The following is a 23,337-nucleotide window of genomic DNA, read 5'->3' on the forward strand; positions in this document are numbered from 1 at the left end:
AAGGAGCAGTCTGAACAAATGTAAGATCAACACAACTAATAACTATAGCTTGCTATGTTTCTGAACGAGTTTGCTCTATATTTTTGGCAGTACCCCACCCAGTCCCACAAAAAGAAGAAAAAAAAAAAAACTTTTGATCTGTCAAAGCTAGATATTGCATATAGTATATCAGATGGCCAAAACAAACAGAAGACATTAGGGAATTTAACTGGCTGTTAAAACCCAAAACTGTTATATTGATGGTTACTAGCTTAAAAGAAAATTACTCCGTTCACATTAAGTCGCTCCGTCTTAGGGGGCAACCTGTGAAGTCGCGTGCAGCGCGACTTCGGCGCGACTTGCACGGACTTCATAACATGAATGTCTATGCAAGTCGCCTCCAGGTCGCCCCGAAGTAGTACAGGACCCTTTTTCTAAGTCGGAGCGACTTGTGTCTCTCCTATTAGAACGGCAACTGTACTACACAGTGGGAGCGTGAGGACTGCGACTTGTCAGGCTGACAAGTCGCCTAACAAGTCGGATCAATGTGAATATACACTAAAAGTTCACCTTTTAAAAAAAAAAAAAAAAAAATAAATAATAATAATAATAGTAACTGCACATTTTTTTTTTTTGCAAGTAAAAAGAAAAAATTGGATTTTTCCTTCAACTCACCTGTAAAATCCTTTTTTTGGAGTACACCACGGGACACAGAGCCGGTAATAATGACTAACTATCTGGGTTATACGCTACCTTTAGGTGATTGGACACTGGCAACCAATAGACAGCAAGTACCTCCCATATAACCCCTCCTACCTCAGTTTTTGAAGCAAGCAATGAAGATCCCAGAAAAGAGGGGAGGGACCTCTGTGTCCCGTGATGTACTCCAAGAAAAGGATTTTACAGGTAAGTTGTAGGAAAAAATCCTATTTTCTTTATCGTATTTCACAGGACAAAGAGCCGGTAAAAATAACTATCTGGGATATCCTAAAGCAATGCCCATGAGGGGAGGGGACACAGTAACCCCACAATTGCCCCTGGGCAAGAAAGAGCTTATACTGCTGCCTGAAGTACGCTACTTCCAAATTGAGCCCCTTCTCAGGTTCTTACATCAACTTGATAAAACTTTGTGGATGTATGAACTGAAGATCAGGTAGCAGCTTTGCAAATCTGAGCCATCGACACCTGATGATGCACTGCCCATGAAGCACTTACCTTCCTGGTAGAGTGAGCTTTTAACCTAGAGGGTGGAACTTTACTCTTTAAGCCATATACCAGAGCAATGACTTGACAAATCCACATTGAAATAGTGGAACTAGTTGCCCCTTGGCCTTTCTTAGGCCCTTCTGACAGGAACATCAGTACTACGAATTAGTGCTGACATTTTTAAATCGATTTTGACTGCTCGTACTACATCAAGAGAATGCAACAATTTCCTCTCTGTAGTCTGAGGACTTGGAAAAAAGGAAGGTAGAACAATATCTTGGTTTAGATGAGAACCGGAAACCACCTTAGGCAAAAAGGTCCGGATGAGGGCGTAAGACCACCCTGTCCTAAAGAAGAATCAAAAATGGCTCTTTGCAGGAAAGAGCCGCCAATTCTGGCTTCTGACATTTCCAGAGGAGGTAAATTAATCCCTGTCCAAACTATTTCGGTGAGGGACTGAATCAGTAAACTCAGAGTGAGATGCTGAAAATGGTCAGAATCTGAGCCCTCAGAAGAGGAACCATCTTCAGCCTGTCCCTCTTCCAAATCATTAACAGCCACCTCTTCAACATCTTCTGCCCAATCTGGCTCTAAACCAGAAGCCCCTGCAAGACCTTGAGAGCCTAGGAGGACAGGAATGGGCAAACTACGGCCCGGCGGACCTTTTAATCCGGCCCGCAGAGCGCACAGTGTTCCCCGGGCCGCGGACCGGTACCGTGGATCAAACGGTACCGGGCCGCCTGAGGAACTTCGGCAGTGGCGGCCGGGGCACACAGAGCAGTGCGCCCCGAGCCCACCCATTGTGTGACAATAGCTAATGAAAATTCGCTATTGTCACACGGATTCTCCTTCTGGCCAATCAGGGTCCTCCCGCTTCCTGATTGGCCGAAAGGCAAACCCCATGCCATTGGCTGAGGAGGATATGGGAGGACTGAGGACTCATGAAGACGGCGGGGGACTGAAGAGAAGTGCTGCCTGAGGTAAGTGCACTGGTCTCGCGGGGGGCCCTGGCATATCTGCATTGAAAGGGGGCACGCTGGCATATCTGCATTGAAAGGGGGCACGCTGGCATATCTGCATTGAAAGGGGGCCCCCTGGCATATCTGCATTGAAAGGGGGCCCCCTGGCATATCTGCATTGAAAGGGGGCCCCCTGGCATATCTGCATTGAAAGGGGGCCCCCTGGCATATCTGCATTGAAAGGGGGGCACGCTGGCATATCTGCATTGAAAGGGGGCACGCTGGCATATCTGCATTGAAAGGGGGCACGCTGGCATATCTGCATTGAAAGGGGGCACGCTGGCATATCTGCATTGAAAGGGGGCACGCTGGCATATCTGCATCTTGGTCCAGGCCCAATATATGAACCCATTGCGGCCCTCGAGTCAAAAAGTTTGCCCACCCCTGGCCTAGGAGCTCTGTTGCATCCCTGCTGGGCCCGGGTACAGGAGAGGGGGATCAATCCCGCTTTCTCCCGCCCTGTGAAACAGAAGCAATCATTCGGGCTATTCTACCTGCAAGGCTAGCCAAGGCAGATGCCAGATCATCCTTAATAACATAGGTAGACACTGAAGCATTGGCGGTAGCAACAATAACTGATAAGCGTAATGGCTCAGATTGACCAGTTGCTTCAGGCCTCTCAGGGGAAGATAGCACAGCGGGAGCCAAACTAGGACTATTTAATCCTAATGCAGGAACACTTGTCCCTTTCCCTGCTGTGCCCCCCTTCCCCTACTTCTTTTTCTGAAGGACATTGCTTTACATAAAGACCCAGAAGTAAGGGAACAACCTGTTGCACAAAAACTGTGATCCAGCACTGTACAGCTATCACAGAACAACTACCCTTCTCCTACCGTGTAGATGTGCCCAAGCCTCCAAATTCACATGCCCAAACAGAAACTGCAACCTGTTCTGTGTCCCATAGGTCTCGGCCAGCAGCTCAGCTTAGCAGAGAACAGTCACATCCAGCCAGCAGCACTGAAAATGAAAGGCGATCCAGGTGCATGTCCATGACGTCATCTGTGTGCGCCCAGAGATATATGGAGAAACAGAGCAAATACATGTCTGCCAAACAGTGATATCTAGTGGCCAAAACACAGTACAGGAGAGAAAACGTGCAATTCCGTCCCTGCACTCTTTTTTTTTTTTTTTTACTTTTTTTTTAAAAAGGAGAGCAAAAAAGTAACAGACTTACCAGTCCCGCCGCAGGGTCCTATACAGGACCCAAACTTCACCCATCACGTTGGGTTTTGTCAATCAGACCTTCAGGGACCGGATCCCCCTTTTTTATTGGGTCCACACCCTTGGACCTGTAAAGCACCCTGCTGGCAAACTCCTTGAGATAATAAATAACCAGGGTTCCATTTATCAGTGTCCAGCACCCAGATGGGTCACATTACAGGCAAAACCTCGGGTCTTCTTAGCTGAGGCTCGGGTACCATCCACTTAGTGCTTAGCCATCCGAATGGATCGGATCAAAACACCCCCTTACTGGGACATAATTTAAGATTGAAGAGCTTTAACAGCCATGAACACCACCTTCAAGACACTGGCGAAAAAACTGAGGTTCTTCCTGTATGAGAGCGGTTAAATGGGAGGTACTTCCTGTCTATTGGTTGCCAGTGTCCAATCACCTAAAAGTAGCGTATAACCCAGATAGTCAATATTACGGGCTCTGTGTCCCCTGATGTACAATAAAGAAATGTGCATTATTTTTTTTTTCCAAGGAGTCTGCAGAGAATAGAATCCGCAATCACCAGATCACAGGTGCAATGTCGGGCTCCTGCAGACTCTCAGGAGAGTTGTCTGGCCATACCTCCGATACGGACAGAAAGTTACTTGAGAACAGGAAGACCAATGAACTATGAGAGCGCTCACCAGTGCCCTCGCAGCTCATTGAGAACTCCAAGCCTTTAGCCGTAATGGCTGGTGGTACTTGTAGTCTATTACCTCACAGGAAATAGTGAATGAAAGATGCGGCTATGTGGGGCTCCGCGCTGTTTTTAAATTATGACAGCGGGTGAGGGGAGAAGATCCCATGCCTCCTGTCACAGAGGAGAGGGGGAGAATGCTGAACATGTTACATCCTAAATACAGGTGTAACTACTGTGAATTATGGCAGTGACACAAACTTCATCCAAGGTCTCCTTTAACGAATATGCGGAAGTGGAGACAGCTCTCGCCAGTTCGTCACCTTCATCCCTCAGTGGAGGGTTTATAATCAGATGCCATAGTCTTCTGAGCTTATAATAGAGCTATAGTCATTGCCCAAAAGTATTGATTCTTTTATTTATCCGTCTTTTCATGTTTTGTATTTTATCGATATCAAAACCTACTGGTTCTTTGAATTATTGTCTGCCAATGTGCTAACATTTGTCTTATATCTGAATGTGATGCAAGCCTTAGCATGTCCATTGTACCCTAAATATGATGTCTTCATACCATGTAGTATTACGCTTAAAAATGTCATTTGTACAATGTGTCTTTTAGAGATAATGTACCATAACACTGGTTGTCTACCTTCTCTTTTCTATACTTAAAAATCTTAAAAATCAAAACAAAGATAAAACCCCTACATATTCTATATCATCTATTTTCATGTGGGATGCAGCATTTCAGTTTGCAAAAATTCATCTAACAACGATCCATCACCTGAAAGGAGCAGTGAATCCATCTGGTCCTCCTAATTCTGATAGAGGCACGGGATCCCACTTAAAATGAAGACCCCAATTAAATCCCCCCCGTACAACAGGGGAGGAGCTGTACATTAGCGTGTCGGCACTAATAATGTCAATGACTGGACACACCACAGTCTTAGAATTTTCCTTGATGGGTGCCAGTAATGGTTGTAACCACATCTCATTTACTTCACAGTGACTGTCCAGGAATACCAGCACATCACCTGCAAAAACAAGAATTGGGGTCAGATTATTGTACACAAAAACTAAGCTTTCTAATATTAAAGCGCAAATTTGTCTGCTCTATCCACATTCTCATATCTTTCTATGACATTATCTTTAAGGCCTGGTTCACACTGGCGTATCTAAGCCTTACACCTGTGTGAAGGGCTGTCTTTGACCGCATGGGATGCACAGGTGTTCTGTACATCCGCAGGCAGGCAGTCCTTTTCATTGTAGAGGGGACACCTAGAGGGGCCTGAACTTGAAAGTGACATTAAACCCAAAAATATAATATATTGCGGATTACCAACCCTTAAAGTGGAGTTCCGGCCTATTTTGCAACTTTAGTGATTCCTGGAGTGCTCGCTATGCTGATCAACAATTGGCCATTTTCAATTTTTTTCGGGGGTCCCTTAGCTTATTTTCAGGGCATTTTTAATTGTACTTCCTCCTTCTCCCCCGTCTGTGACATCACTTCCGCCTTTGCATTGCATCCTGGGAGCTGTTTGTCATCACTCCCAGGAGGCTGGAATCAGGAAGAACTCCCAGAACACTCCCTGGAATCAGGAAGAAGGACACAGCAGATTACACTGGCTTCAGCTGCCCACATCCAAGATGGCCGCGCCCAGGCAGCGTTTTTAAAAGTAAGATTTTGACTAAAATCCAATACTGTATACCTTGTAAGTATGAGAATAGCGGTTCTGTAAAGGGCGATGGATTAGTATTATAGGGGTATTTTTAGTTTAAAAAGGTATTTGAGGCCAGAACTCCGCTTTAAATGTGATGGTTGCATTTGTTTACTTTTTTAAGGCTCCCCCCTCTTTTTTCATCTGGTGATTTAGCCAGTTACACACCTCCTGTGTTAGTGCCCCAAGTCTTGATTAAGGAGCACAGGGGCACCTTTGGACAGAATCATTGTTAATCTAGTGGGAGGGGAATGTTAGATGTACACCACAATTTAAAACCAGCTCACACTCTAGTTACATAAGCAGTTACAGCAACGGTTTTACATGAATAAATAAAAGCTGATCATTGTAAGCACCCCTGTCAGTGATAAACCATTTGTCTCAACATTCTTAACAGATACATTTGCAGAGAGCTTGCTCTGTTAAAAAAAAAAATACATAGAAAACAGAATTACTGGCCAGATCACCTGGTGTAATTAAAAGAAAGAAAGCCTAAAAAAAGAAAATGAATGCAGCCATCACATCTAAGAATTGGTAAGCTGCGATATATAAAAATGTTTGCTTTTGTGTTCAATTTAGCTTTAAGCTTCAACTTTTATTTTTTTAAAGAATCACTCAAAATAATTGGCCACACCTGTAGCGTGAGATGCTCCAACCATTCTTCCACGAATCAGCCCTTCCCTCTGTCGGTTTCTCACCAGCTTTACTTTATTTGGAAGGTTCTCTTGAATATAGCCATTAAGCTGTATCTTCAAGTCATCTGGAAGAATAAAAATCCCTTTGCACTTAATATTGCTTATGAGCTTTGAAGAATTTTTTTCATCATCTATATCACTTACAGCATACCAGTTTGTCTCTGCACATATATTCCATTGTAAAAGCTGAATAAGGAAGGTTTAGTAAAAACACAGCTGAGCTACGTCACCCCCCCCCAATTAGGGAGCAAGGGGTGTGGACAGGGGTGTTACATGCTGCAACAAAAATGTAAAATTATTCCCCTGTCATGTTCAATGGGCAGTACTGCCGACGAACGCAACCTATTCAACTGAATATGGATGCACGCAGTAGTGGTGAGGTGGTGCAGCATTTACAAGTTTAAAACCTCCTCCTCACTGCCTGTCAAATGCCTCAAAAAGAGCAATCCGACCATTGGCTTTCAGAAGCATGACAATGTTGCTTCACATCTAAAGCGAGCCTTGCAGTAACCTGGAATTACACTGTTTGGGAAAGAACAGCTAAAATGGTTTTCACAATAATTATCCTGCGAGCGGACATCTCATTTTGGCTTTGTGCTGCCAAACAGCACCACCCTCTACCCAACTGAATTTTCAGCATTAAGTAAGCTGAAGTCTTAAGGGGGATTTGAGAATATTTTAACTAGCTGTCAGAGGATCAAACCTATGGAGTGAACCCAAAACGTTTCTTTCAGCATCGGTGGTCTTAGGCTGCAAGCCCACAAGTATTTTTAAATGTATATCTACTATCTGGCATGGCAGGGATGTAGCAGCATACGGAGTCATGTACGAAACAAATCTACGTATACTCACAGAACACTAAAGGGAGCCAAACACAACAGGTTCTAATTCCTCCCTTTAACATTTGACAAAGCTTCCGCATAAATACAGGTGTGCCCCACAAAGAATTGTATACGCTGCTATCTCCACGCTCCATCTCTAATGCACAGCCATCAGCAAAACAAAAAAAGAAGCATTAAAAATGGCCAACAGTAGGACGGAGCCTTTTAAGTACATGTAAACTCTTATGGGCCATACACACTATACAATTGTCTTTCGATTTTTTCCTTTAGGGCTCTTTCACACGGCCGCTCTGATTTTTTATTCCGCTACGGCACTTTTTTTTTTTTTCACGGACACGGATGACACTTGTGTCATCCGCTCCGTATGTCCGCTTATCATCCCATCCGTTTGCGGATGATATACGGACATAATGTATGTCTATGGGGATTGCGGATGTCAGCGGATGACACCGCTGACATCAGATTTTGCATCCTTTTTTTTTTTTTTTTTAAACGGAAGAAAAATAGGGTTCTGTTCCGTTCCAAAAAAACGGAACAGAACTGAAAGGACGAAAATCGGATGTCAGCGGATGGTCGTCCACGGACATCCACAATCCCATTGACATGCATTACGTCCGTTTTTCATCCGCAAAAAAAATGGGATGAAATACGGACATACGGAGTGGCCGTGTGAAAGAGCCCTTAGATTTACCAAAACCATATAATATGAGGTCAAATCTAAACACTTTTAATTTGTATGCAATCAGGCAGGCCCTTGCACTACATAGTTGAAGGTAAAGCCCCGTACACACGTACCGAATGTCGGCCGAACGATCGGCCGTCTTTTGTCCGGTGCTGTCCTGTCGGCTGAAAAGTGCTAAAGACTGCACACAAATTTTGTTGGCCAACAACAGCCGACTGCAGAAGTGATGTCATGTGATGGTTAACTTTCCGTGTCTTTTTTCTTTTCTGAGCATGCCCAGTCTTGCAAATCTGTTGTTTTTCGGCCGAATTCTGTACTGACTGGCGAACAAATCGGCCGTTCTGGTGTTGGCCAACAAAAATTTTAATGCCTGCACACCCGATTCTGTTCGGCCGAAAAGTCGGTGTCGGTTGTCGGAAGCATCATACTAACAAGCTGACAATCGGCCGATCGTTCAACGGCCGAATATTTACGGCCGACAATCGCTACGTGTGTACGGGGCTTAAATCTAAAGGAAATCTAACCACAAAGTTGTATAGGGTGTATCCAGCTTTAGGCTCGTTTCACACTGGGGCGGCTTTAAAGTCACCCGACTCTGAAGCAGCCCCCTACAGCGCGGCTTACAAACAACTAGAAGTCAATGCAAGCCGCTTCGGAGTCGCCCCCCAAGTAGTGCAGGAATCTTTTTCTATTTCGGAGCGACTTGAGTCATTCCGATTAGAAGGGTTCCATTGCACTGAATGGAGCGCGACTTGTCAAGACGACTTAGTTGCCCCAGTGTGAACCGAGCCCAACTGAATAAAAATTCAGTTTGCTAAAGCACTATGTATCAAATATTTGCCATTTTATTTTTTAAAAATTACAATTTTAAGCTTTATTTATCCTTTGTGGTATATCAACAATGACGATCTCCTGCAAACTATAAACAGCCACAATCTGTCTATAGGCATGCTTCTCTAGTAACTGCTGCATGTCATTTCTCAGTGTGGGTTTCCTAATGGTGACAATAATGGAACAAGCCTGTGCAATGCTGCATCTGACCCAGTGACAACAGAGGAAAGCAGCTGGGAGACAAGGACAAAGTGCTGTCCCCCTAAAACAGGAAGTGTCTACAGCCATCCCTAAAAGTTCTGGGAATGAAACAAATAGTCATTTTCACAAAGTTTTCTGCTTCAGTGCTTTTAGACTTTTGTCAGATGTTACTATGGTATATTGAAGTATAATTTCAAGCATCTCAGAAGTGTCAAAGGCTTTTATTGACAATTACATTAAGTTTATGCAAAGAGCCAATGTTTACAGTGTTGACCCTTCTTCTTCAAGACTTCTGCAATTCGCTCTAGCATGCTGTCAATCAACTTCTGGGCCACATCCTAACTGACGGCAGCCGATTCTTGCATAATCAATGTTTCTTTTTTTTTTTTCACCAGCTTCTTGAAGATTGACCCCAAGTTCTCAATGGGATTAAGCTCTGGGGAGTTTCCTGGCCATGAACCCAAGATTTCGGTGTTTTGTTCCCCAAGCCACTTAGTTATCACTTTTGCTTTATGCTATGTTTTTTTTAGCAGAAAAGAAAAAATATTGGGGTTTTTTTTTCAAAATTGACGATATTTTTTGTTTATAGCGAAAAAAATTAAAGACGCAGTGGTGATCAAATACCACCAAAAGAGAGCTCTATTTGAGGGGGAAAAATGACATAAATTATTTGGGTACAGCATTTCATGACCAAGCGATTGTCAGTTAAAGTAATGCAGTGCCATATAGCATAAAATGGCCTGGCCATGAAGGGGGGTAAACCTTCTGGAGGTCAAGTGGTTAAGATTATTAAGAAGAACAGAAGTGATGAAATGCTTACCTTTCTAAAAAATGCTATGGGCTTCCACCAGGTTTGTCCACATACAGTATTTAAGGCCTCTGAACTTGGTCAAGTAATCTTTCATTAAGGGGAGGATTACAGTTCAGGTTGGTTGATGCCCCTCTATTGCCGAGATTTAGTGACCAGCACTCGAGATGCGGAGCAGCAAATGTTTTCCCGGGAAACAAACTTTTTAGCCTGTTAGTTACTTTTAAGTTATCCATTGGAGCAGAAGTATCAACACAGCTTCAAGTAAGAGTATACTTTAAATTAAAAGAAGTTTTTTTTTTTTTTTAATAAAATAAACATGTTATTCTTACCTGTTTTGTGCAATGGTTTCTCACCACGCTGCCACAATCCTCCTCTTCTGGGGTCCCCCATCAGCACTCCACTTTGGCAAGTGCCCACCATAGAAAGCCACAGTCTTCATCTATAGACACAGACAGTGTGGCTCTGCCTCGCCTCCCACTTCTTCATCACAGAATTTGATTGACAGCAGTGGGAGCCAATGGCTCCCTCTGCAACCAATCTGCCCAGTGAGGAGGAAGAGAGCCAAGAGAGCCACTGCTTTCGTGCACAGAGCTGGATCAAGAATAGGCTTGGGTAAGTAAAGGGGGATGGGGGGGGGGAATCTCTGGCACAGAAGAGCTTAAGGCTTTACTGCCACTATAATAAGCTGTATTTGTCTATTTAGGAGAGCTGGGAAGCAGTACAGTGTACAAAAAGAAAGAAATCTGCAGTTTACTAACCCCCCACATACTGCCTATGTCTTCTGTGTGGCATAAAGAAAATACAATTATATGAACCAATGTGAAATGAGAGAATATCACACAGCTAGTAGTAGTTTTTCACATTCAACTAGATTTGTTCTCCTATTTTGAAGATGTTTTGTAGCATATCTAAGCCAATTCTTCAGTTCTGACGAGTGTCAGGAACATACCCCCAGCTTTTCTATTCACACAGCTAGCAGAGACACCAGAACACAATCACCATGCAATGTGTCAAGGTAGATGTTGATGGGCTTACAACAGGATGGGAAGTGAGAAAGTTGGTGAACCGCCCTGTTCTAGTTACATAAGCCAAGTTAAATCACTCTTGGACTTCATGCCAAAGTGATTAAGGTATCTGTGCCTACCTGCGTTGATATAAATGCTGGTAATATGCTCCTTGGATAAGCCATTACATTTCTAAGAATTTACAGAACAAGCGCAGTTGAATGTGACTGCTGACTACTAGCTTTACCATGACCTGGATAAATGAACCTTCACAGACAGAGAGAACATCATGTACCTAGCTCGCTGTTATCATCCACCAGAATTATTTCTTGAAGCAGATTAGCTGGTGTTCGGTCTAAGACGCTGTGTACTGTTCTCAGGAGGGCAGAGAAAGCTTCATTGTAGAAACAGATAACAACACTGGCAACAGGCAGTTCGGTGGGGTAGGTCTTCTTAGCACACCTGACAATATAAATACATACATGTCAATTCACAAACCATTCCAATGCAGGGATGTACAGTTATTAGGCCAACAACAACTCTGTCACTGACTCTAAAACTGGGAGTGCTACTAATCTGCAGTTCAATCTATATTGTAACAATCACCTTGTAGAATTCACCTACTCTTTCAGAAAAGTCAGTTGCTTGTGTGTGCTGTTCCTTCTACAAAAATATCATTACATAAAACTGAATTTACTGTATTTTCTGGCGTATAAGACTACTTTTGAACCTCGAAAAAAACCCCTAAAAATGGGGGGGTCGTCTTATACACCGAGTATAATATCTCCAAGGTAACCTAAGTTTAAGTATTACTGGTAGATGTAATCTCTCAAGACACTGGCTGTGTGGGAATCCTGTACTGGTGTACCGTAGCTTCAGCTACATACAGTGTACCGCGCTGAGCCAATCAGGGAGAGCGATGTATTCTATTATTGAATGCAAAGCCTGCTCAGATTGGCGGAGTAACATCAGCCCGCCTCTCTGACTCTGCCAGGCTGAGCAGGCTTTGCATTCAATAATAGAATACATCTCTCACTGTGATTGGCTCAGCGCAGTATACTGTATGTAGCCAAAGCTACGGTACATATGGTATACCGGTACAGGATTCCCGCACAGCCAGCGTCTTGAGATTACATCTACTGGTAATACTAAGGGTACCTTGGAGATATTATGAGAGATTACATGTATTACAGTACTAGGGTACCTTGGAGATCTATGAGAAATCTGATGTTTTTTAATGGTGTTGCCTAGCTTCGGAAGGGGGGTAGTCTTATACGGTGAGTATAGCCCAAAACCTATGTTTTAACTTGAAAATTAGGGGAGGGTCGTCTTATATGCTCCGTCGTCTTATACGCCGGAAAATACGGTACATACAAAATATGACATTACTTAGGGCATATAACAACAGGCAAAAAAATCTAAGCATTACATATCTGCAATACATGAACATCTCCCCAGGTTTCATCCCTTAAAAGAAGTCCCACTTCCATGTTTATTCATGCGTTCTTTTCCCCATGTAGTACTTTGTCCCATCATCCTATGGGCTGTCTAAGGCTAGCTGTGAAGTCAGAGAGAGCACCCCTCCTCCCTCCATGGCCATCCAACAATGCAGCTAGCAAAGAAAATGGCTGCTTTTACAGACAGGACTTTACTCTGTCTTCAAGCATTTTTCCTCTAATCTGGAACATTTATTATCTTACAAGCCCCCTCTCCCTATATTCCTCAGACAATGCTGGTCTCAGGTGAATGCTTGGAGATTAAGAAAATTGCTGTCTCTCAAAGCAGTTGTCTCCTTGCTAGCTGTGTTGTAGGGTAGCCATGGCTTTCATATCACGGTTTCCTAATTGATTCAGCCAGGTCAATGATGAAATCTTTTCATTGTACCATTTCTGGCTATATCCAGGGAAAAAAAACACAAGCAATTTTATGTGATGAAGATACAACTGAGAAATGTATGCCTATTTCCTGAATGAAAGAGTTCAATACCATGATAAATCTTACTTTTCACCATTCCTGATGAGAATACATGAGCAGAGGCACTCTCATAAGGCGATCTTTTGACTTCGCTATCTAAATCAGTCATATTGACCAATTACTAACTTTGTCTGGGACTTTAAGGTCTGTACACACGGGCCAACTATCAGGTGGCATTTGGCCCATGTCTACAGCAGCAGGGCCAACAGAAGCTGGCCGTTTCGCCGGCTTCTGTCAAAGGGGCATGACCTGACCCAAAAAGGTCTGCCGATCGGCATCCAATCAGCACTCTCAGCTGATAGCTCAGTGGGGGATAGATAGCGAAGTCAAAAGATCACCTTATGAGAGTGCCTCTGCTCATGTCGCTGTACTAAACATTGCATAGTTCTCATCCTGAGCTGTTCGTTTTATTTCGTTCAGCCCACTGGGTTGAAAAAAAAAAAAACGAATAGCATGTACCAGGCTTTTACCCTAGTCAGTATTTTTTAGGGTTGGGTAGGATTTGTGTGAGGAGATTTTAACATTTTTTATTCTAGTCTTTGTGTGAAAATAATGAATGCATCTTGCTTCCTCTTACTCTCCAGCCAGATCCTTTCTTCCCATAGGTGACTTTAATCTAGTATTACACTTCCATACCTGACAAGCTTTAACCCCATTGCCATCATAATCCTTTTGGGGTTCCATGCTTAACTAGCAAACAAACATCTATAGAAAACCCCCAAAACAAAATGAACTCATACAAGTCTAAAATATAAAAAAGTTATCTAGAATAATCTTTATGCTGCAATTAAAAGACCCAGAATATCAGATGCAAACCACTTCAAGCCATTCCCTAATCACTTCTAAAAATGGGTATACACATACTGAAATTCGGCCAAGTCAGGAGGAATCAGCTGACTTTTGGTATGTGTGTACAGCTGTCTGTTCAACAGAAGCCGGTCTATCGACTGGTTACAATCGAAGCCAGGTATTTGCCCCAAGTTTCTCAACACACATAGGAGGAAAACATTGAGAAATTGGTGCTTGAGGTTTTCTTCCTAACTAAGGAAAGAACAAGGAACTATGCAAGTATACTCGAGTCAAAAGGAGCTCTGCCCACCACCGAATCGTTTATGTTTACATCCTTGTACTGCACTAGGCCACCCCACTTTTTTTTTTGTAAGAGGTGACCTCGAAATATGCCCGTTTCTGATGGTGGGACACTAACCCCTCTGTTCCTCACAAACAAAAACCCTCCAATAAAATTGCTGGTAATGAGAAGCTTCTAACAGCCATCAATCAGATTCAATTCTGCATTAAAAGTAGTTATACAGAACAGGGTTAAAGGCAAAAAACATTTTTAGACCAGGTTTCATGTTACACCTACACTCTAATAGGTGCACCTTGCTAGTATCGGGTTGGACCCCTTTTGCCTTCAGAACTGCCTTAATTCTTTGTGGCATAGATTCAGCAAGGTGTTGGAAACATTTCTCAGAGATTTTGGACCATATTGACATGATAGCATCACGCAGTTGCAGCAGATTTGTCAGCTGCACATCCATGAACCTCCAATTTCATCACATCCCAAAGGTGCTCTATTGGATTGAGATCTGGTGACTGTGGAGGCCATTGGAGTACAGTGACCTCATTGTCATGTTCAAGAAACCAGTGGTGAGATGATTTGAGCTTTGTGACATGGTGCATTATCCTGCTGGAAGGAGCCATCAGAAGATGGGTACACTGTGTCATAAAGTGATGGACATGGTCATCAACAGTACTCAAGTAGACAGTGACATTCAAACGATGCTCAATTAGTACTAAGGAGCCCAAAGTGTGCCAAGAAAATATCCCCACACTAATACACCACTGCCATCAGCCTGAACCGTTGATACAAGGCAGGATAGATCCATGCTTTCATGTTGTTGTAGGGTGCATGAAACATTTTGAGGTCATAAGTGATCAGAGTTGAAGGTAATTACTGTAGCTCTATGAATAATTCAGTAGGAGGTGACTGGCATCTACATTATGACTGTCTTTAAAATACCAGCATGCCTGATGGCTTTCTGCCTTTGTCTTAGCTAATCAGTTTTTCAGACTGAGGGTCTAGAAAAAAATGCAGCTCCAGGACCATAGGATGACCAGCCTATCAAACGTTCTTTATGAACAAAATTGCAGTTTAGGACAGGTTATCTCATTCTGCTTTAACCACTTAAGCCCCGGAAGATTTTACCCCCTTCCTGACCAGGGTTTTTTTTGCGATTTTTTACTGCGTGATTTTAACGGACAATTGCGCGGTCGTGCAACGCTGTACCTAAACGAGTTTCACGTCCTTTTTTTCCCACAAACAGAGCTTTCTTTTGGTGGTATTTGATCACCTGTGCGATTTTTTGATCATGCGCTATAAACAAAAAAATGCATCAATTTTGCAAAAATAATATTTTTCACATTTTTTTTATATGAAATTCCCAAAAAAAAAAAATATGTAAAAATCAAAATTTAACATTTTCGGCCAATTTGTTTTATGCTACATATGTTTGGTAAAAAAGAAAAATCGCAAAAAGCTTATTTTGATTGGCTTGCGCAAAAGTTATCGCGTTTACTAACAAAGGGAAAGATCGTCATTTTTGGTGTTTTTTTTTTTAACGAGTAATGGCGGCGATCTGCATTTTTTTTGCGGGACTGCGACATTGCGGCGGACAGATCGGACCCTTGACTGACATTTTTGGGGTTACCAGTGACATTACTGCAGTAATCAGTGCTATACATATGCACTGTTACTGTAAAAATGACACTGGCAGGGAAGGGGTTAACTGTATTGGAGAGGGAGGGGTTAAGTGTGTCCTAGGGGCGTGCTTCTAACTGTGATGGGACATGGCTACTACTGTAAAAACAGAGATCAACGGTCCTACATAGTAGAACCGTCTGATCTCCATTTTTACACAGGGGAGAATGACAGGCGGCTTGTTTACATAAGCCGCCTGACTTTCTCCCTCTCTACCGACGATCGCAGTGTGACCGGTGGACATCGGGTCCGCCGGTCACACGCACGGACTCCTCAGTGAACGAGCCGGCGGCGGGCGCGCGCCTCAACGGGCACGCGCTCTATTGGCTCACAAGCCGGTCACAGGCTAGTGACGTATATATACACGTCACTTTGCCTGGCCGGGGCTGACCTCCGCAGTATATGTACTTGCGGCGGTCGGCAAGTGGTTAAAGACCCGATCTAAATGGTCTTTTCTTTGCTACTCTTTCCAGACTTCCTAAACAGTCACAGCATTCTGTATTAGGAAACACTCAGACTGGACCTATTCATCATGCAGCCATTGCTGCTACTTCTATATCAGCAGTCTGATGTCCCTTAGATATAAGATTACAGAATATATAATAATAAAGAACTGGGATCTAAAACACTGACAATGAATGCTTGGAGTTTTCAAATGATGACAAAATCCAGAAAGAGAAAGAAAAGACTAAAAATACTAAAATTATGTGTATGCAACACTGAATCAGTATACACAGCTGGCCTTGGAGGATGTATAGTTTATTTGGGGGTGGCTATAAAATCTATGGAATGTTGTGTGCTGCCATGTGATATTCAGCTGTTACAATGTTCACTGTGTCAGCCCTCACACTAACAGGCAGAGGAAACAAATGGCCGACTCTGCAATCCTAGTAATACCATACAGACTGCTGCCTGAAAAACAGAGACAGTGTCAAGAGTCATGTTCATATAAATAAAAATACATACTCTTTTTTTTTTTAAATAAAGTGCAACATTTATTGTAAAGTGCCAGGTTATGAGGACACCTCCAAAATTCACATGCATTAAACAAATATGGAACAGATGTAACAACAAAATGATTCAACCTGTATGCTGTACTAAAAAAAAAAAAAAAAAACACCACAATGTGTGATGATGGTTTGTGATTTGCACACTTCTCCATCCAGGACTCCTTCCCTCCACCACACACCAAGGGGGAAGGCTGCTACAGCGCACCTCTCTATCCGGGACTCATGCCCTTACAGCAGGGGTGCCCAACCTTTTGAGGAGCGAGGGCCACTTTAGCGACTTGGTAACCAGTCACAGGCCACAATAAGTGGGACAGGCAGATGACAGGTCCATGTCCACTTAGCATATGCAGAGCAGACACGGACACAGCCCACTGTACTCTATGGGCCCTCCGATCCGATCCGCCCTCAGAGATGGGTGACGGATTCCCTTGTGATTTTTTAGGTGGATCGGATTGGAAATAGGCGGGTGTAAACGGACACAAGTCTGTTTACATCTGACACTCTATAGAGGTGAATTGAGGGTCCGATTGGGTCCACTTGAAAAACAGACAGATGGACCCGATCGGACCATTGTGTGAAAGTGGTCTAAAGCTGCTTTCACATGGATGCACTGTGGGTTATCTGCTGCTGTCCCCAGGCGGGTATGGCTGATGGCTGCTTCTGGCTGTCTTCCAGGGCTAGTACTGCTGGCGAGTACTGCTGGGGGGGGGGGGGGGTACTGCTGGCTGGTACCGCTGGTGGGTACTGCTGTCGGGAACAATTTGTGGGTACTGCTGGCTGTCACTGCTGACTGGTACTGTTGGTGGGTACTACTGGCAGATTTTACTGGTGGGTATTGCTGGCGGGTACTTCTGGCTGGTACTACTGGCGGGTACTGCTGGTTAGTTTTACTGGCTAGAATTGATGGCCGGTACTTTTGGTGGGTAATGCTGGCTGGTACTGCTGGTTGGTTCCCGACCCACTGTCCATCCCCAAGCATCAGTGGATATCTGTGATGGGAGCAGCTTCCAGTATTGCTCTGGTCACAGGCGGAGTACATTTGATATCACTCCTCCTGTGACAGGAGCTGGCACTATAAAGGAAGCATCGGCTCGGCTTCCTCTAGTGCGGAGTGGCTCTGTTCTTCACACACACAGATGCCACAGACAGCTCGCATACAAAGGCTAGTGACAGTCAGTCCTGCAGGACATGGCTGCCAACGGGAATGACGTTCCTGCTGTGGAAAAAGTACAGAAAAGCACATAAATACAACCAGACTGTCCCATATAACAGAGAGGTACCGTGACTTACTTGGGATCTCTAGTATCTGGGATGTCTCTGTGATAGCCCAGTCTGTTGCTTATTAGCATATTGAAGGCATGTGTCTGGTAGCCGACGTCCCTCACATCTTGGTCTTGTTCATTGAAGATCATTCCTGAAGAATTGATAAAAATATTTCAAATATTATACAAGAGTAAAGCTGGTTATAATGTATACTATCAGGCAGTGGGTTACATATGTACTTTTTTTTTGCTTTAAATTGCATTTGTGTTACAGAAACCTCACATTACACATGCTACCCAAGACAATAACTTCCTGTAACATGTAAGCAGGGCACATAAAATCACACACATCACACACATAAAATGCTGACTACACACACAATTGACAGCTGGACAAGGGACAGGCGTGATCTGATCATTGAGCAAACATTTATTCAAACAATTGGCACATAAACTTGGATACTTGCACCAAACAAATGTACAGAGACCTGTAAAGGGAGCCCGCAGAGGAGTCATTTTATTTTTCATTTATCTAGTGCAGGGGTGGGGAACCTACTGCCCAGGGGCGGTATGCGGCCCTCAAAGTCATTTGGTCCGGCCCCCCCGTGCAGCTGAGTCTGTGTCTCTCAGCTGATCTGTCAGAATGGAGCTGATGCGTCCTCTATAGTTTGGCTCCGTTCTGACAGTCTGAGTGAGTCACAGGCGGAGTGATATCAAATGCACTCTGCCTGTGACCAATACAGGAAACATCGCCTCTTCCTCCAGCACGGTGCCGCTGCTAGCCAGCATTTCCCACCAGCAGCACACACAGCAGTACCAGCCAGAGCCAGCAGTACTCACAGCAGTACCAGCCAGAACCGGCAGTACCAGGCAGAGCCAGCAGTACCAACCAGAGCCAGCAGTACCAGCCTGAGTCAGCAGGACCCAAAGCACAGTACAAGCCAGCAGTACCAGCCTGAGCCAGCTGTACCCACAGCACAGTAAAAGCCAGCAGTACCAGCCTGAGCCAGCTGTACCCACAGCACAGTAAAAGCCAGCAGTACCAGCCTGAGCCAGCAGTACCCACAGCACAGTACAAGCCAGCAGTACCAGCTGTACCCACAGTACAGTACAAGCCAGCAGTACCAGCCTGAGCCAGCTGTACCCACAGCACAGTAAAGGCCAGCAGTACCAGCCTGAGCCAGCTGTAACCACAGCACAGTACAAGCCAGAAGTTCTTTTCAAAACTTACCAACCACCACAAAGAGTCGACTGCGCTCCAGACTGACCGACGCAAACCTGGAAAACCAGTTGCAAGTAGCATCATCATCAATACCAGCTAACATCACACAACTCACCAAAGAAGCAGTTGCAGCCATCACATTAGGGGTGAGTTAATTAAAATGTTTGACCAAATATAACAGGCACATTTTTAAGTTGATAATTTTGTACGGCCCCCGAATGATTTTATAAATACCCAAATGGCCCTCGGCAGAAAAAAGGTTCCCCACCCCTGATGTAGTGGGTTGAACAAAAGAATAAAGAAAAAAGTAACTTTATTTCCCCATCCACACATTTGATGTGGGAGGGGTAATCCTCCCCCTGAGCTATTATATTGTGACAGCAGGGAGACTTCCCCCACCGTCAGAATTAGGGATGCACCGAAATTTCGGCCACCGAAATTATCGGCCGAAAATTAGCCTATCTCATTTCGGCCGATAATGGGTTAACAGTGCCGCAATTAATATGGCCGCCGTGAGGAAGGAGGAGGGCGCACGCAGCGCAGGGCAGGTTTTAAAAGTCCCGCCTCTGGCCGGCCGCCTGCCTCTCAATTGACGTCCCTACTACGATCTGTGCATTAATGAAGTGACAAACCAGGTGGGGGGGGCGGGGCGAGCGGCCGCTAATAGATAGCACTATGTGATCCTTCCCTGTCAGCTCAGTGGTACTGTGTGTGAATGAGAACTGAGCTGACACCGGGCGGGGGGGCGGGAGGAGCGGCCGCTAATAGATATAACTATGTGAGCCTTCACTTCACTTACATGTCAGAGGAGATACGTGCCTGACATGTAAGTGAAGTGAAGGCTCACATAGTTGTATCTATTACCGGCCGCTCCTCCCCCCCCCCCCCGCCCGGTGTCAGCTCAGTTCTCATTCACACATAGTACCACTGAGCTGACAGGGAAGGATCACATAGTTCTATCTATTAGCGGGCGCTCGCCCCGCCCGGAGTGTCCTCTTCAATTCACGATGTATATGAATGAACAAAGTTAAGGCTCACATAGTTACAGATATTAGCAGCCGCTCCCCCCGCCCTCCCTCCCGGTGTGTCACTTCATTCATGGACAGAGAGGGACGCTGAGGCTGATGCGGGGGGGAGGGGGGAGGGGTGAGGCAGCTTACCATTGGTATTAGTATTAATTCTGCAGAATGAGGGGGTTAATGTATTGTCACTGATGCATTAGTGACCGACCAGTGGCAGTTAATTAACCCCTTTGTGCTGCATTAGTGCAACCAGTATCAGTGTTAATTAACACTGGTTGCACTGCTACTGGTTGCACTAATGCAGCACAAAGGGGTTAATTAACTGCCACTGGTCGGTCACTAATACATCAGTGACCAGCAGTGACAATACATTAACCCCTGCATAATACAAATACCATTGGTAATTAAATTAACCTATTGCCAACCCATCACAGTACATATACTGTGACAGGGTGGCAGCGACAGGTGTACGTCGCTGCCTGTTTTTGGCGTATGCCCCTCTTCTACCTATTTTAAAATTATTTGGGGAAAAAGTCATTTTCGGTTTTCGGCCAATGGCATCCTGCATTTTGGGTTTCGGTCCAAAATTTTCATTTCGGTGCATCTCTAGTCAGAATACACTGATAATCGCTGGCAGCTTTAACCTGCAGCGCTGATCCAGCAGGGAAAATCCGACAGGGCTTAACACAGAACAACTGGACCAACTAACTATACCAGTAAGAATAATAAGGGTCTCCTAGTAGCCCAGATAAAACAGTTGATCTTCTCTGACAGAATTTTACCAGATCGGGCAATGACTGTCTGCTGGTAATTTAAAGATCAACTCTGCAGTTTCTTGCTCGCAAATTGATAACGAGGAAGTGGATTTCCCCGTCTGCTCCTACTCATGCGGAATGGACGGAGGAGGTCAAATCTCTACTGGCCAGGGAGCACCTGACTTATCTGCATAGGGGGAGTCCCATGAAGTTTGAGCGCATTTGGGGGCCTTGGTTGGATGTGCCAGGCCTGGCGCCTCCACACCTGGTCACGAATAGATTCCTGGGGGGGGGTTGTTTCTTCGGCCCCTTGAGTTTGTAGTAGATCTTATGTTTTTTCATTTTAGGCTGGGTCTGGAAGGATATGTTACAGGTGGGGGAGGAATGGTCTACATACTACTCTCTACCTGGTGGGGCGGGGAGGTTGTCAGCTGGGGGGGGGGGGATACCTCTGCTGCCCCCCCCCCCTGTTGATCAGAGTTTGCACCATCGATCACTATTTTTCTTATTTTCTTTCCTCTGTGTTTCTCTTCTTTCTTCTCTTTTCTCTTTTTTCTTCCTTTTTGTCCAGTTGCATATTCCATATGTGATTGGGCCAGTTTTAACGATGCTCTGCTGGTCATGGATCCGATTGGGGGCACTGATGCGTGCACTGGTATGTTCTCCTTGAACCTAGGGGGATCCCCGATTCAGGGGTGTATTCTACTTTATGCATTTGTGTTTTCTCTGAGGTTGGGACAATTTGTCTGTAAATTGAACCAGTGTCAATTATTACTGTTTACTGTTATGTGTTCTTAATACCCAGCAGGGGAGCACTGTACTGGATGTGACTCCTTTTTTCTTTTTTCTGTTGTGTGTAATGTAAAAGTTTTTCTAATAAAAATTATCTGATTTAAAAAAAAAAATATAGTAATATTTTATAAGCACAAAGTTACATGGGGATTTTGTAGCAAGAACAGGACAGCAGCAGACTGTTTGATTTATATAAAGCTGAAACAAAGGAAAAAGTTAGGTCACTTTCATATTTCAGTGGACACAGTAAAAATGACATTTGGAATCTTGCAGGTTGCTGTGAGATTCCCCCCTCCCTCTGCTGTACCAGCATTCAGACCTGCCTGTAACTTACTCAGGCTCCAAATGCAGTCACTAATGGCCCGTACACATCTGAAAATCGGACGAAAAATTCCGCTTTTGAAGCGATCGTACGATAATCCGATCATTAGTACAGAGCTTTCGAGAGTTGTTTACTACTGTTCATCCGATATTATCCCACAAAAAGGTTTCTCGTACGATACCGGATCGTGATTTTTGTTTAATCAGTACAGTGGTCATCCGAAAATACAATACAAATACACTACAAAGCAATACATCACTTTTGAATTTTTATCCTGTCGTACGAGAATTTTCATAACTTTAATGAACTTCTCCATTTTCGATATGTGACTAGCATGCAAAAAAAAAAAAAGAAAAGGATGATCTGTCATCCGATTTTCAGATTGTGTGTAAGGTCCATAAGGGAAGGCAGGGTAGAGATCAGAACATTTCTGCACAAGGAGAACACGGATCACTGAGCTATCATCTGGCACCTTATGGAGGGCAACTTCATTTAAAAAGCTTCTGAAGACTGTCGGTTTTCTTTATTTATTCACATATGCCAGACATAAATAGCCTAATTTAGGCATCTGAAAAAAGTGCTGCTCGTGTTACCTTCATGGTACTAATATATTACACGTTGGTTAAGGAAAGTTTAAAACTAGAATGGCTACTGCTAGGCAGAAGTAACCGTTTTTATGCCAAAACACTGATACTGTGCTCCAAAGTGGATGTACGGTCAACACTTACAATCTTTAACCACTGAACAGGAAGGTTTTACCCCCTTAACGACCAGGCCATTTTATGCGATACAGTACAGTTTTATTTTAACTGACAATTGCGCAGTCGTACGACGATTTACCCAAATTAAATTGATGTCTTTTTTCCCACAAGTACAGCTTTCTTTTGGTGGTATTTGAACACCTCTGCAGCTTTTTATTTTTTTGCGCTATAAACAAAAAAAGAGCCACAATTCTGAAAAAAAAAAAAAAATATATAATTTTTTTATTTTTTTTTACTTTCTGCTATAAAATATATCCAGTAAAAAAAGAAAAAAAAAAAAGTAACAATCTATTTTCATCAATTTAGGCCAATATGTATTCTGCCACATATTTTTGGTAAAAAAAATCCCAATAAGTGTATATTGATTGGTTTGCGCAAAAAGTTATCACATCTACAAACTAGGGGATAGATTTATGTCATTTTTATTTAGGTTATTTTTTTTACTAGTAATGGTGGCGGTCAGCGATATTTAGCGGGATTTCAGCGGAAAGATCGGACACCTAACTGACCCTTTTGAGAGGACCAGTGACGTTACTAGAATAGTCAGTGCTAAAAATATGCACTGTTACTTTAGTAATGAAACTGGCAGGGAAGGGGGTGAACACCAGGGGCGATCAAAGG

General features: G+C 43.8%; 1 protein-coding gene across 1 annotated transcript in view; it reads right to left on the reverse strand.

The window, feature by feature from the left end:
• GALNT11 (polypeptide N-acetylgalactosaminyltransferase 11) overlaps positions 1 to 23,337 on the reverse strand; it is an 81,782-nt gene that overhangs the window by 37,649 nt on the left and 20,796 nt on the right. Inside the window, exons 3-6 of the mRNA XM_082257522.1 lie at positions 17,871 to 17,994; positions 11,131 to 11,297; positions 6,404 to 6,529; positions 4,836 to 5,085 (exon numbers count right to left, since the gene is read on the reverse strand). Coding sequence (XP_082113648.1) covers positions 4,836 to 5,085; positions 6,404 to 6,529; positions 11,131 to 11,297; positions 17,871 to 17,994 — 667 coding nt within the window. The remainder of the gene's footprint in view (positions 1 to 4,835; positions 5,086 to 6,403; positions 6,530 to 11,130; positions 11,298 to 17,870; positions 17,995 to 23,337) is intronic.

The sequence above is a fragment of the Pelophylax lessonae genome (genome assembly GCF_965119305.1).
Source record: "Pelophylax lessonae genome assembly, chromosome: 5".
In the NCBI taxonomy this organism is placed as follows: domain Eukaryota; kingdom Metazoa; phylum Chordata; class Amphibia; order Anura; family Ranidae; genus Pelophylax; species Pelophylax lessonae.